This window comes from Mytilus edulis, chromosome 2 (genome assembly GCF_963676685.1).
Source record: "Mytilus edulis chromosome 2, xbMytEdul2.2, whole genome shotgun sequence".
Lineage (NCBI taxonomy): Eukaryota > Metazoa > Mollusca > Bivalvia > Mytilida > Mytilidae > Mytilus > Mytilus edulis.
The window spans coordinates 81,311,431-81,328,258 of record NC_092345.1 but is presented as its reverse complement, the minus strand read 5'-3'; the positions used below and the strand labels follow the sequence as shown (position 1 = coordinate 81,328,258).

Here is a 16,828-nt window from a genome sequence, read left to right as displayed (position 1 = left end):
AAAGGTCATTCCCAAAAATTCAAGCAAATTCTAGATTTTTTCTTACGCTGTGAGACCCAAATAATTCCGATGCTAAATATAAGGTAAAAATCCGAGTCGGCCTATAACAACCCCTGGAACCCCCCTTTCGGATCCGCCACTGCTATGTATTGCTTTCCGCAACTTTCGTCGCAGGCTTGGCAAAAACTAAACTTGGAAAAAGTGATATAAGGTCGAGATAAGATGGACATCTTAACCTTGCATGCATTCCATAAATCGCATATCATAACGTTGACCTTTGAACCAAACAAATGAGGTCAAAGTCAGACGACCTTGCCAGACAGACATGTACAGCAAAAACTCATTTCATACACAAAATACTGTTGACCTTATAAATGTTTATACATGTAGTACTTGAGAAACACACCCTATCCAATACTTAATATTGACCAATGCACCTTGAAAATGTTGGTCAAGGTCAGTATCGATCATAGGAAATTTCAACCTTGATCCATGATGCATAAAATGACGTCGAGGTTAGGGGAACACTTGTAGACATTAGAACCAAATATTGTAACTTATTACTCATAAAAGGGAGCGAGAATTTAACACGACAATAAAAACCGTTACATTTTTAAGCAGTTGTTGAAACATGAAAATGAGGTCAATGACGATGGATATACATGTCAGATAGAAACATCTTCATACAAATAATATGTATGTATACAAGGTATGAGGTTTTGGGTCTTCTATCTCTGAAATATATTTACATGTAGTTATTGAATATTTCTTTATTTTATATTCTTTCCTTACTCATTAATTACCAATTTTTGATGAGATGGAAATGAAAGTAGATAGTTAAAACTTTTTTTTTTCAATTTTAACTGCTGAATAATTCATTAGTTCCAGTGTAAAAAAATATTTTTAGTTTGTCGAAACATCTCATGAAGATGTGTATGTGTAAGGGCTAAATGTTTTGATATATTTAGAAAATTGGACTATACATTTCACATTCACAGCTGAGCACATGACATTTACAGGATTTTTTTTACTGAAGTACAAGTGTGGACACAGATGAGTGTGGATAGTATGTTTGGATGTTTGACAGTGTTTTATGATAAATGTAGTTCTATGATTTTCCTATACATGTAATTAACTGATCTTAACTGTGTTGCACGATGACAACCAACCTGAGCATTAGGAGTATTGTTTATTTTATATTTAGTTTAGTTTTTATGTTCAAGACGGGCATGGAAGAGACACTAATTGCATTAGTTACCAAATGATTATGATAGAATATGGTCCACATCTTTAATTTTGGATACATTTTATAGCTAGGAGAGCAACACATAATAGGTTCAATTTTTCGTGATTTTTTTAAATTGGGAGATGATATCTGAGAACATGATATAAGGAGCCTGTAATTCAGTGGTTGTCGTTTGTTTATGTGTTACATATTCGTTTTTTCTTGATTTTTTGTACATAAATAAGCCTGTTATTTTTCTCCTTTGAATTGTTTCACATTGTCATTTCAAGACCTTTTATAGCTGACTATGCTGCATTAGCTTTGCTCATTGTTGAAGGTTGTGCAGTGACCTGTAAATGTTAATTTTTATGTCATTTTGGTCTGTTGTGGAGAATTGTCTCATTGGCAATCATATCACATCTTTTTTATATGTATTTGCTAACTATTTGTATGGTTCTATTTATATATCTTTGTGGTGGCTTGTCAGTATCTGACATTAGGCAGCAACCATTTGATTTTCGGGGGGGGGGGGGGGAGGGGCTATGGTTTTTTTTTCTGTGCAAACTTTTTTTTTCGCCTTCGGCGAAGAACAATCTATTATTTTATTAGCGACAAACCGAAAACAATTTTTTTCTTTCAATTTTAGCATTACATATAGTGGCAGCTGAGGGTGAAACAAACATTTTTTTTTCTCAGGGTCCAAAACAAATTATTTTTTTTCACCAAAACCTGGAACCAAACTTTTTTTTCCAAAAAAAAACCATAGCCCCCCCCCCCCCCCCCCCCAGAAAATCAAATGGTTTGCTGCCTTAGTAAAACACTTTAAAATGTTGAATTGATCCTCAGATTAGAAGACATTTAATGGTTTTTAGTAATGACAATGCCTAACATGATGCTTGGGCCTGATGAGCTAGAAAGGAAGCTTCTGTGCTGTTTTCTATCAATTCTTTGATAATATCTCCTTCAAAGCTGGTGAAAGCAAAACAAATTTTTACTGAAGTATCAGGAACAACCAATAATTAAAAGAACATAGACAGAGATAGACATAGAGGGAAAATCACAATATTTAAAAAACACGAGGCACCCGTCAAACCAAAAAACTTCCCTCAAAATAAAAATAAATAGAAATGATTATATAAAAAATGCAAACCATACAAACATGTGCCTATGTACTTGTCTGATTAATGACCATTCACTACTACGTTCAACGTAAAACTTTGGAAAAAATGTGTTTTATGAATATAGCAACAAAATAAAGACAATACGAAATTTTTAAAATAAATAATGGATTTTTTTTATCTGCTATATCTTTATTTTGACACAGCGATCAATGACTGTCATGCTTGAAGAAAAGTTCAGCTTGGGGGAAATTATGTCGACTATTTCATCAATTTTGGTTTTCGTCGGGTAATTGTGGGAGTGCTCGGTCGTAGTTTTTATTCGTGTCATTCGTAGAATCCTCATACGATATGGACGGTTGTTCGTGTACATCGTCTCGGGAACCACAAAGAGACAGATATATATTAGGTGATGCGTTAGAATCAGTTTCATGTGGCCGATTTGCTTCAGTTAATGCTTTCCTGGAATCAATTATATCGTCATACTGATGATAGATATTTTCTGGACTTGAATACACATTGTCTTCTTTTCGGATATGTTGAGGTACCATGTATACAGAATTGTTGTTTACATTATCCGAAGAAAGGGACTTCTTCCTGTTTAAAAAAAACTAAATTTAGGTCACGTAGTATTTGAGAACTGAACCTGGACGATAAGCTAAAGATAAGTAAATGGAGTGTATAATATAATTTAAAGTGACCTAATTTTACATGCAAGGTTATTATACTTTCTAAAGTCCACCCTTTATGTTGATCAGTCTTTAGTTTTCTATGTTGTGTTTTGTAAACTACTGTTTCACAGTTTGTCTTTTGATCGTTTTTTGGCATGACGTTGGCAAAAAAAAAATGATGTGGTGTACGGCCTTAAACAATGAGCAAAGCCCATACCAAATAGTCAGCTATAAAAGGCCCCCAAATGACAAATGTAAAACAATTCAAACGAAAACTTAACTTAGTTGAAGTCTAACTAAAATAAGCTTAATTCGCTCGTCTGTGTTTATGCAATTCGCCTGTTGAAAGAAATACATTCGCTTTAATTTCCGATGCTTACGCATCAAAATAAGATGCAAGGTTTTAACGAAACATTTGTTTCATGAATAATGTCTTTTTAGCTCACCTGGCCCGAAGGGCCAAGTGAGCTTTTCTCATCACTTGGCGTCCGGCGTCCGTCGTCGTCCGGCGTCGTCCGTCGTCCGTCGTCCGTCGTCGTTAACTTTTACAAAAATCTTCTCCTCTGAAACTACTGGGCCAAATTTAACCAAACTTGGCCACAATCATCATTGGGGTATCTAGTTTAAAAAATGTGTTCGGTTACCCGGCCAACCAACCAAGATGGCCGCCATGGCTAAAAATAGAACATAGGGGTCAAATGCAGTTTTTGGCTTATAACTCTGAAACCGAAGCATTTAGAGCAAATCTGACACGGGGTTAAATTGTTTATTAAGTCAAGATCTATCTGCATTAAAATTTTCAGACGAATCGGACAACCGGTTGTTGGGTTGCTGCCCCTGAATTGGCAATTTTAAGGAAATTTTGCCGTTATATGGTTATTATCTTGAATATTATTATAGATAGAGATAAACTGTAAACAGCAATAATGTTCAGCAAAGTAAGATCTACAAATAAGTCAACATGACCGAAATGGTCAGTTGATCCATATAGGAGTTATTGCCCTCTATAGTCAATTTTTAACCATTTTTCGTAAATCTTAGTAATCTTTTACAAAAATTTTCTCCTCTGAAACCACTGGGCCAAATTTATCCAAACTTGGCCACAATTATCTTTGGGGTATCTAGTTTAAAAAATGTGTCCAGGGACCCGGCCAACCAACCAAGATGGCCACCATGGCTAAAAATAGAACATAGGGGTAAAATGCAGTTTTTGGCTTATAACTTAAAAACCAAAGCATTTAGAGCAAATCTGACTATTAGAAAATTGTTTATCAGGTCAAGATCTATGTACCCTGAAATTTTCAGATGAATCTGACAACCTGTTGTTAGGTTGTGGCCCTTGAATTGGTAATTTTAAGGAAATTTTACTGTTTTTGGTTATTATCTTGAAAATTATTATAGATAGAAATAAACTGTAAACAGCAATAATGTTCAGCAAAGTAAGATTTACAAATAAGTCAACACGACCGAAATGGTCAGTTGACCCATATAGGAGTTATTGCCCTTTATAGTCAATTTTTAACCATTTTTCGTAAATCTTAGTAATCTTTTACAAAAATCTTCTCCTCTGAAACTACTGGGCCAAATTAATCCAAACTTATCCACAATCATCTTTTGGGTATCTAGTTTAAAAAATGTGTCCGATGACCCGGCCATCCAACCAAGATGGCCGCCATGGCTAAAAATAGAAGATAGGGGTAAAATGCAGTTTTTGGCTTATAACTCAAAAACCAAAGCCTTTAGAGCAAATCTGACAGGGGGATAAATTGTTTATCAGGTCAAGATCTATCTGCCCTGAAATTTTCAGATAAATCGGACAACCCGTTGTTGGGTTCCTGCCCCTGAATTGGTAATTTTAAGGAAATTTTACTGTTTTTGGTTTTTATCTTGAAAATTATTATAGATAGAAATAAACTGTAAACAGCAATAATGTTCAGCAAAGTAAGATTTACAAATAAGTCAACATGACCGAAATGGTCAATTGACCCCCTAAGGAGTTATTGTCCTTTATAGTCAATTTTCAACAATTTTTATAAAATTTGTAAATTTTTACTAACATTTTCCACTGAAACTACTGGGCCAAGTTCATTATAGATAGAGATAATTGTAAGCTGCAAGGATGTTCAGTAAAGTAAGATGTACAAACACATCACCATCACCAAAATACAATTTTGTCATGAATCCATCTGCTTCCTTTGTTTAATAGTCACATAGACCAAGGTGAGCGACACAGGCTCTTTAGAGCCTCTAGTTATATCTTCTGAAAGACCATGCAAGAAACGTCAATGAAATCCTTGAATACAATTTTGTCTAAATACTAGAATAAGTTGGAACATATTTGACCAGAAAAGACTTAAATAATAAGTTAGGGGTAAAACATTGTAAGGAACCTAATGCAGTTGTATACCCTCAGTCAATTTGTTCCTATAGGAGAATAAAACATTTTCAAATCAAAATGATCATGTTCCAGGAGTTTTAGTTCTTATGTAAAATTTCATCACACGCCATCAACATTAAAGAATACGCAGTTTATGGACAAACAGACGGATGGGCAGTTAGATATTTAGAAAAGACCATAAAGCTGATTTTAAGTGATACAAACATACCTTTTACAGTAAAATAACACGGCAACAAGGATAGCGATGATTACAACTACACTCACTACTGCAACAACTATCCCTGTAAAAATTATAGATAAACAATTTAGACTTATTGATAAACATGTATCATTTATAATAGAAAACAAAGATAAAATTCACATATATAATAAGTAAAACTGCAAGCTACTTCTCACTGATGATACACCGCCCAAATATTTCGGTAAATAGAAAGTTGTTGAGTGATGAATCTGAAAACTCATCACACGGTTTAGCTGAATTATATAAACCCTGAAACCAAATTTAAGAAACCCCCGCATTGTAGTTCCTGAGAAAAAAGCAGGGTGGTAATAACCTCATGCCACTATAATTCATAACACGCATAGCCGTTGTAACTGATTGTATGTTGGCCGCTTAATTACGTATGGTTCCCTGTGTCTTTGAGTTGCTGCTTTTTCAACGTATTTCCTCACTTCTCTTATTAATAATCTTATTTAACTTGAATTGACAGTTATTTACTAAGTTTCATCGAGACCAGTCTAAACAAAAATTAGTACATTTATATCACCTCACTCAACATGCATTGTTGGTTGAATCCTGAAATAATCTGACAATACAACACAAAATATCTGTTTTAAAAATAGAGTAAAATATTTACATTATATTAAAATAAATTTCTCAAATGCAGATAAAAAGATACGTATGCCTAGTTTCTCGTTTGTGATCTTTTAACAATAGTTATTTGTACCTGTAGTAGAAGAACTCTCGTCGGATCCCACATGTTTAATGCCTTTCCCTTGAAAACAAATGAATATAATAATATATAAAGACACTTTGACTTTCATGTCGAAATGACCAAAGTCATATAATCCAGGCGGAAAAAAATGTACATGCACCTTACAATTATTTCATACACCAAATATGGACGACCTATTACGTATAGTATCTAAGAAACAGACCTAACCAGGAAAACTTACCATTGACCAATGACCCCAAAATAGTTGACCTATAACATACAGTATCTCAAAAGAGGACCAAACTACTAAACCTTACATTAGCCAATAAACCGTGAAAATGAGATCAGGGTCAGATGAAACCTGCCAGACTGACATGTACTCTTAACAATTATTCCATACACCAAATAGTGTAAACCTCCTGCATACAGCATATGAGAAACGGGTCTAATCACAAAGTAGCTGTTACCTTGATCACAGATCCATAAAATGTCGGATCTAGTACTATTATTCTTTAGTATGGCACAAGTCAGATGAAAAGAGCCCATCTACCAAATATAGTTATCCTCTTACAAAACGTGAGGGAGAAATTCACATGACAAAAAAACTAAAACTTTTATTTCAAGCAATCGTTGACCACTCAAATGAGGTCAAGGATAATGAATATATGACAGACGGAAACGTTTTCTGCAATATTTATCGCAAGTGAGACATTCAAACTGAGCTCTGACGTGAAACACTTCATAAATAAATGAAATAAAACTGAAGGTGACATATAATAGCTAGTTAAGTTTAAACATATTTTATTTGCATAAGTAGCAAAAGGGATTGGACACAAGTTATAACAACATTAGAGACGTCCTCTATAATAGCTACTACATGGCATAGTGGAGGATAGTTTAATAATAAAATTAATAGTTTAATAATGTTTTATACATTTAAAATTATCTGAACTAGATGTTTCATACCTTCAAAGAAACAAGTAAATGGCAGTTCAGTATACTCATTGGTCACTTCACAAGAATATGGTGTGGCATCGTTCGGTTTACTCATTTTACATTTGGCTGCTTTCGCAATTTCTAGTCCAGGTAAATTTTTGAAATCTTTAAATAAAATTGTATATACATGTCTACATGTAATAGGTATGAGACCTACATGCTAATAATAAACAAGTAAGGAAAAAACAGCATTACACTTTTAAAGCCTCGGTCACACCTTAACGGATAGCTCGAACGGATGCCTAACGGATGACTTTTTTTCAATACGTTCATGTCCGTTAGACGTCCGTTCGTATCCGTTAGACGTCCGTCCACATCCGTTGCATGTCCGCTCAGCGTACATTTTATCCGTCGACGTCCGTTTTGTCTGGTGGAATATTTTGAGCATGTTCAAAACTTTGAACGGACGTCCAACGGATGAAATGTCAGTTGAACGTCCGGTAGTCGTCCGTTTTGTACGGTACTCGTCCGTTTCGTTTCCGTTACGTGTCCGTTATACATCCGTCGGAGATAAATTCACCAACGGACTTCTAACGGACGTCTAACAGATAAAACGGATGTTGAACGAATGTGAAACGGACTTCTACCGGACGTAAAACGGATAAGTTAAGCGTCCGTTTTATTAGGTCAGTACATCAACGGACTCCCAACGGATAATAATTTTGTCAACGGACAACTTTTATTTTCATCCATTAGCCGTCCGTTCGTCTTATCCGGTAAGGTGTGACCGAGGCTCAAGTGTTCATGATCAGCGCAGTTCACATTTTGGAAATGTAAAAATTTAATTATATAGAATATTCACCGAGTGACTTATTTTGATTAGTATAAGACAATAGTTTAATTTACAAACAATTGAAAATTACCTGCTAGGCGCATAGCAACGAAGTTTTGTTATTCCTGTCAAAACTTTAAAAAGAAATAGTTTCAATTTAAATTTTAATGACAATGTTGCACATTCTGACAAATTTAATGATTTAAAGAAAACACTACACTAATTCCCGTATTTCACAAACGTATCTAACGTTTATACTGGTCTTACCAATGATGTAGATTCAAGAAACAAATGTAAATAAAATATTATTTGCAATTTGAAATGCAAAGATTTTACCAAAAGTTGGAACTATTCCTCTGAAGGCTTCAATCCAGTATAAGCTGTCGTCAGATCCATGTCTACAGTTCAATCTGAGACTATGTCCATTTCTGTGACATTTAAGCACACTGTCTGTCCAAGATTTACTTAAAAATGATGTTCCTGTATAATATAGTAAATAAATATGTATGAATTAAACAAGAAATATCTGAACTTGTCATTTTCATTGTTCAGCAGGGAATCTGGGTTTAACAGAGCACAGATGTCTGAACGAAGTCGCAGACATTCGGTAATAAATCAATGATTTGAATTCTAGTTGATACAAGTTTACTGAAAGGTCAACATCACACTTCCTCAATGTTAAAGCTATTTTCAGCAGTTAAAAGGACACATTCACTGTTTTTGACATGATCCAAATCAAAACATGAATGAGTATAACTGACCCATAGATTTATTTTAATGATGTTAGTGGGAGTTCCCATGGGTGAATATTCTAGTTTGCTATCCACCAGAAACCTTTTATTTTTTCAATAACAATCCGTCTTGATAAGCAATCAGTCTGTGACATCAATTTTAGTAGTAACTTCTAGGACAAACAAATATAGAAAGACCTTGAAGAATAGAAGAACTTGTCAGTAAAAATGTTATTTCAAATAATATGGCATATAGTTATGCTTTTGTGAATACATCAGAGAATTTCAGAAGTTTTCATGACAGCACGCCAACTTTCAATGGTTATTTTTCTTAATTATAAAAAAAATCAGTTCACCCAATGAAGACTTATCAATATTACCTTCACAGTGGTATTTTATCCTTAGGTCTGTGTCCAATCCATTACATGGATCTCCATACAGTTCAACGGAGGATTTAACGCTACAATCGGTCTGGTCATCACAATTGACGCTTAGTATATCAGTTGGAGAATCGGTGCTACATGTAGATGTATACTCATCGTCAAAACATTCGGATTTCTGATCCCGACCAAATGTAGCAGGATCTATCTTGATTGTCTCGTCACCAACACAATGTATGGTAGCATCGTCGCACACTATCAATTCTGATATTCCTGAAATGAATGTAACAAATCATTTAACATTCGTATCATGACAACAGTTTGTAGTTTATAGTTTATACTAATGATTAAACTGTGAAATCCTTATATTACAGTTATAACTAGTAGCGAACCATTAATCGGTCGATTTAGGGCGATACAACCTTCTTTTAGTTAAAACAGATGCATCTACAGTCTCAAGTTTGATTATAAATAACACAGGATAAGAAAAATAGACTTAAAGACAAAGTCAAACAAAGGCAATCAAATTCAATTGTGACCAGTCAGACTTGTTGTCAAAATCAAGATTTAGCAAAAAAATAAAAACCGCTTCCAGTTACTGAAGTTTAAGTGTTGTTATAGAGTATACATATTTGATTGATTGATTGGTGTTTAAATTTAGATACTTTAAAAAAATATCTGCAAGCCTCGCGCTTTAAATATCAACATCTTTAAATGTTTCGAGTGGAGAAATATCATAACACACTTGTTTCAGTGGTGGATTTTTTTCTTTAAACAAAGTAAAACATCAAAGCTGAAGTGCATACATTTTGTACAGAAATGTGTTTTGCTTATTTTTAAAGGAAAATTAAATGTTGAAATATCTATTTAATATGAATTATCATTTATTAAATGAAAAATATGTTTACAACACTTATAAACATATATTTGTCAATATACGGAAAACCACCAACACTAAATCAAACGTTTCTTACCGTCTGAACACACAGCATCATTTTCTTCGTCACACGGTCTTATTTGTGCTCTGCCACTTGCACAATCCAATGCGAGACATTCCCTCTCAAGTCCATCAAGAGAAAGGTAGTAATTGTTCAGTTGAGTGTAGTCTGAAATTAGTATATTGTTTTGTTACCCAACACATGTATCCAAATTTTAAGTTATGTGTGAGATAAAGGATATTAGATAAGTCAGAATATTTTAAATGAATTACACATTATCTTCCACATTTGTATATGTTTAATATGATTTATAAAATACATTTCTTTAATATTCCTTTGATAAGTTTAGAAAATTATTTAGAAGTTCCAAACCCTATAAACTCGTGTTGGTTATTCGTTTTTTTTTTTAGTTTTTTTTTTTCAATCAATATTCAAGTATTATACGTTCTAGGCTTTAAAGTTTAGGGTTTGAGCATTCCCGGTAAAGGTCAATCCAGCAACGCGATTCTGACACACGCTATTTTTCAAAGCGTTATCAAGTTTCAATTAAAAATCCGTAGTAGTCTCTTCCCAACTGTGAAAAGTTTATAAATAAAACAAACTTACTATCAAATCCGGAATTGATTGTTCTATACACAGTTACAAACTCTGCATTTTCAATGAAATCACCACAAATTCCAATACCATCCTTGCATAGTTTATCACAATTTTGGCGATAATCGATTAGGTCAACGTTTTCTGATAAATACTTAGTATCTATACATGCGCAATAGGATCCCTAAAATATTTAATATTGCATATATTATTTATTTGAAATAAAGTATATGTCTCATACGATAAACGTTCTCATTCACATGTAAAATTTTCGTTTCAAACCTTTGTTTTTAATATTCGTGTCACCTTTTCAACTTTATATCACAATATATAAATGACTACTCTAATTATTTCATTTGGGAAAAAATTTCCTGAATAGAATGTGTTGTTACAGTTAATGAATCAAATGTTTTGAATATTCATCCCAGTTACCAATAGAAAATGCCTCTTTTCTTAGTGTTCTGGGTGTTATAACATACTAAAATGTAAATTCAAATTATAAAAGTCTAAAATAAATTATCAGGTTGCATGTACTCAATAATATGTATCAACATCTCGTGTGTTTTAGTCAAGACCCAATCTAATTGACCATCGAGGTGACCTCCGAAGACTATCGACGATCATATAACCCGATATAGACATAATATATAGTGAACACATATAATTGGATTTTTCTAGGTCTGTCCGATTATATATGTTAGGTTTAAAGCTATGTTATTCAACGCTTTACTTGTATAAGAATGAGTTTTGTGGATCAAATCAGTAAACCAAAAAATTTACCCTTGTTTTACTTTCAATGTTGACATTGTGTTCCCTTTCATAGCTGAACACGCCCAGTTTATGCATAAATTTTTGTAACCGATCTCTAGCTAAGAGATTAAATTGAAGGTTATATGAATAAGCATTCAATAAGGTCGCTTTATTTACTTGGAAGAAGCGATGTCTAGTTTCTTTGCTTATTTAGACAAAATTGAACCAAATTGGCTACTAAAAGCGAATTTTTATTTCACTATTTCACTTTTATTAATGATTGAAAAAAATCAATATAGTGAGATTTTTATATCTCGTAGCTAATGCCCCTTGAATGTCTTAACTGCGAAGTTACTATGTAAAAATAGGGATTGCTTTCTTGTTTGAAAAAAAGTAAAATAATAAAAATACCTATCTCCAGTAAAATTCAAATCGGATAATCCCTTATCAAATTGCAAAATCAAAATCTCAAACACCCAAAACAAACAGAAACTTTAACAACTGTCATATTCCTGACTTGGTAGATGCATATCCTTATGCAAAAAATGGTGGATAAACTTGGTTAAATAACTAGCTAAACCTCTCACTTTTATGACAGTCACATAAAATTTCCATTATATTGACAACAATGTGTGAAATAGTCCGCTTGTAAATGTTGCAATTATTTTCGTGTCGAAACTTGAAATGAACATGAACCCTGCTTTGTACATGAACAGAACTTTTGCTTTATGATATTAAGTTCATTGTAATATTTTCATTACATTTGGTCCAGGCCTGAAACCGACTCCTGAATATGAATGAAATATTTGCCGATGGACATATACAAAAACAATAAACTACACGTTACAATCATTAAGTTTTTCAGGGTTAAGCTCTGTTTTAAAAACAAAATGAGATCGATTTCCTTTAGATCACGTTGAGTTATGCCGGGACTGACATGTTTTTGAGATGCTTGCAAAATTCGATGCTATCCAATCTTAATCTAATCTTTTCCCACCAAAATTTGAAAACTGTCGGTTAAATTGTAAAATGTTGTTTGAAGCTTTATTCATAGTGTGAATGGAACTGTAAATGGTGTACTCATCTTTCAGTTATTCCGTAGGGAAAACTTCTTTTGAAGTGATCTTAATGACGGAATAAGCATAGACGTACATAGGGGGGATGAAGGTTCAAAAGCTGTAGTCTTGCCATGTCAGGTATTTTTTTTCCGTTCAGATTTAATAATATCAACATGATTAAAAGTATATATTTTAATTGATAAAAAAATACCTTCACTGTGAAAAATGTATTCATGTCAAAGCCCTTGTAACAATGTATATAGCATGTCATGACGTAATCCTTGTCATCAGGCGTTAACAATTTGTATTTGCTCGGAAAAAGCTTATCCAGTCGAAGACATCCGAAAATTGTAATCCACTCGGAGTACACTTTATTTCTTGTCCAGAATTCTAGCTCTTCAGAAGGATCAATTGGAATATCTTTAATACTGGTATTTAACCCGTCATTAGCCATTAATGACCCATCTTTCATATAACAGAAATTAGCAGCATCCCACCAAGTTTTCTTCTGTGAATAATATTGAATTAAACTCTCTGTAATATAAATATTGTGTCATGTGGACATTGCGGTGATGCATCAATAAATAGGGAATGTTCGATATACATAAATAGGCAACAATCTGATAATAAAAACGAAAGGATGTCATATAGCTGCCGTATTATTTCTGTTCATGGAAGAACACTTAATAATGCATAATACCAACAGTTACTAACACACTTTATTCATATACTACACCACTGCATTTTCTCGACATTCATATTTAAATTGATCTACCGTAAAGGACATCAAAGGAAGTTTGCGAAAGTAACCTAAAATAGTAGACCGACCGAAGTTGAAGGGCAAAAAATTTGAACGCCGACATTGGAAAATGTTTTGAAATGTGCTTATATTTAAAAATGTGTAAGGGTTCCGCGGAACCCAGTGTCTCGCCTACTTTTGCTGTTAATCGCAGGCCCAACAAAAATGAGGAAAAAAATCAATAAAATTACTCCTCTTGATTCTATCTTTTGATTGTCATGATTGTAAGAAGCTTCTGTCCAAGTTTGGTAAAAATCCAGGATAGTGTATGAATATAACAAATGTTTTAAAAAATTTAACTACAGACTGTATGCAATGTTAACTGGAAGAAGTCCATTTATGAACAGATATATCATGTTAAGGAGGGGTATTTGCAAAAAATACAAGTCGAGAACAAGCTTCTGTCCAAGTTCGGTAGAAATCCAGTGTAGTTTGAGAAAGTTATTAAAATTTCAAAAACTTTAACCACAGAGTGAATATTTGTGGACGCCGCCGACGACGACGCCGACACCGACGGAATGTAGGATCGTTATGTCTCGCTTTTTCGACTAAAGTCAAAGGCTCTACAATAAACCCTGTCGAAATTCCTATATCTCTTCTACACAAAAATGCCAGATATAAACATCACTACACCAGGTATCGAAAAATTGCTACATAAACTAAATCCACACAAAGCAAGTGGTCCAGATAACATCAGTGGACGTGTATTAAAAGAACTAAAAGCACAAATAGCACCCATACTTACCACCATATTTACCAAATCTCTGGAATCGGGAAAAACACCAAAAGACTGGAAACATGCAATTGTTGCACCAGCATTTAAAAAGGGTGAACGATACAAGGCTGAAAATTATAGACCGATTTCACTCACTTGTATTTGTTGTAAGTTGATGGAACATATAGTGACAAGTAACATCATGAACTATTTAGAGGCAAATAACATTCTCTACGACCTCCAACATGGTTTCCGAAAATCCAGATCATGCGAATCACAACTTATTCAATTTATACAAGAACTTCATAACAACAACAGCAAAAATATACAAACAGACCTGATTATTATGGATTTTGCCAAGGCCTTTGATAAGGTTCCCCACAAACGTCTACTCTATAAACTAAAATACTATGGCATTCGAGGTAACACTCTAAAATGGATTCAGGCTTTCTTATCAGACCGTACGCAAACAGTGGTAATAGATGGAATAACATCAAATACAGCACCAGTAACATCAGGTGTCCCCCAAGGAACTGTCCTTGGGCCTATACTCTTTTTAATATACATTAATGATTTTCCAGAATACCTGGAACACAGCAAACTACGACTCTTCGCTGATGACAGTATTATATACCGAGAAATAACATGTCAACAAGACTGCACAAATTTACAAAAAGATCTTAACGCAGCAGCGAAATGGGAGGCTGATTGGCTCATGGCCTTCCATCCTGGAAAATGCACTATCTTAACCATCACACAAAAAAAACCAACCATTTAAACACGATTACATCCTTCATAACCATACTTTAGAACTAGTAACATCTGCAAAATATCTTGGCGTAACCCTACAGTCTAACTTAAAATGGAACATTCACTACAACAACATCGTATCAAATGCAAATAAATCTCTTGGCTTTCTTAGGCGAAACTTAAAAATTTCTAACTCCAGTATCAAATCCCGTGCTTACCAATCAATAGTGAGACCAAAACTTGAATATGCCTCTAGTCTATGGGATCCACACACAGCAGATTATAAAAATAAGCTAGAAATGGTACAGAGGCGTGCGGCCCGATATGTATGTAACAATTACCACAACACCAGTAGTGTTACATCCATGTTAAACGAACTACAATGGCCCTCACTCAGTGAGCGCCGCCTCAAAACCAGACTTATCATGTTCTACAAGGTCATCCATGGACTCATTGCAATCCCATCACTAGTCCTCATACCATCAGATACTAGAACAAGAAAATTACATACTCAAACATTTCGGCAAATATCCACCTCTAAAGACAGCTACAAATGGTCATTCTTTCCGCAAACAATCATTCAATGGAACATGTTGCCACAAGTTGTGGTAGCAAGTCAAACCATTGAAATTTACAGAGATCAGTTGACACCAACTGTTCTCCACAACATAATTTAATTCTATAAATAACAATGTACATATTTTTTAATCACTTGTTGTTTTCTTTCATGTAAATATCACCAAGCATTCTACTAAGTTAAAGATAAATTTTTGTTCATATTTTTTTTTAATCATTTACTCGTAATCTTCAATAATAATGAAGCTGTAACTGTATATCAGAAGAAGAAGAAGAAGTTGGTTACATTGATATAACTACAGACACTTAAAAACTACATATAGTAAATAATAAATAACAAGCATACCTGATCTGTCACAAAAGCAGAACAATATGATGTGAAGAATCAAGGAAATAAATCCGAATGTCACTGGATTGCGATGATTAAACATCATTTTGTTTTCACCTCCAAAAACATAAACTGAATAATGTGTATGAACTGTATTAATTGGGAATACTCGCGATCATTGTATGAACTGTATTAATTGGCAATACTCGCGATCATTGTATTTATTATGGGAGAGTTATAGTAACTGTACTCAACTGTTATTTACATGGCGTATTCGACCAAAAAAAAACTTGATGAAAAGTTAACCGACGAATTCTCATAAATGTCAGTTTTTTTGTTGTATCTTATTTATACATTTTTTCCGATCCACTTAAATTCAAAGTTAAATTATTTATTAATTAAGTGTACAGTTTATCCGTTTAAATATACAATTTCAACACGATAACAATTCATGTTTATGTTGTAACATTGTCTCTAATTTCAAATGTAGTAAAATACGTTTTACATTATCTGTTTGATGTTTTCGTCAACGTTTCTTATAACCGGATACACCATATATAATCTGAATACGTTAACCGACAGATACCTTTATTTTGACATTGCGGAAGGTCATATTTTTCTCTCACTGTTAATGACGTCTTTACACCTTATCCGTTGGATTGATTGATTCGTAGATGCTTAATGTCCAGTGGCAAACAATTCATCGGATATTGGATGGGTACTGATTGTTTAGTCATATACACATGGTTTTATTCATGCTTTTTTTTATTAGTTGTTATTAGTCTTGATCTATAGCTTTCAGTAACTGCTAATACTCTCAGATTTGTACTTTGTGCCTTTTGTGTCTTTGTAAGGGATCTATGTGCTTTGTATCGATCTGATGATTTTAGCCCGTTTTAACTTATTGTGTCTACACAAGAAATAATATCTAATTTTTATAAAGTATCGATTAAATTGGAGGATTAATTTAATGGAAGGTTTTTAGTGGCTATTAGTTGATAGTGTGTGTCGGTTTACATTTGTATTATAACGCTTTAGCGATCTTACTTTGTAGGAGTGCGCCAATATAGAACGTCGATCCATATCTGACAGAA

General features: G+C 33.7%; 1 protein-coding gene across 2 annotated transcripts; it reads right to left on the bottom strand.

The window, feature by feature from the left end:
* Positions 1-2,494: 2,494 nt before the first annotated feature.
* On the bottom strand, positions 2,495-15,960 carry LOC139513105 (uncharacterized). Of its 2 annotated transcripts, XM_071301281.1 has the most exons (10): positions 15,753-15,954; positions 12,778-13,100; positions 10,771-10,942; positions 10,201-10,332; positions 9,227-9,499; positions 8,452-8,595; positions 7,314-7,448; positions 6,360-6,407; positions 5,621-5,693; positions 2,495-2,940 (listed from the first exon to the last, which is right to left on the bottom strand). In XM_071301281.1, the coding sequence occupies exons 1-10, from the start codon at positions 15,838-15,840 to the stop codon at positions 2,613-2,615; spliced, it is 1,716 nt and encodes a 571-aa protein (XP_071157382.1). In that variant the 5' UTR covers positions 15,841-15,954; the 3' UTR covers positions 2,495-2,612. The 2 variants fall into 2 exon arrangements, with proteins under 2 accessions (XP_071157382.1, XP_071157383.1); XM_071301282.1 differs by lacking the exon at positions 6,360-6,407 and having other exon boundaries at positions 15,753-15,960.
* Between the last annotated feature and the right edge of the window lie 868 nt (positions 15,961-16,828).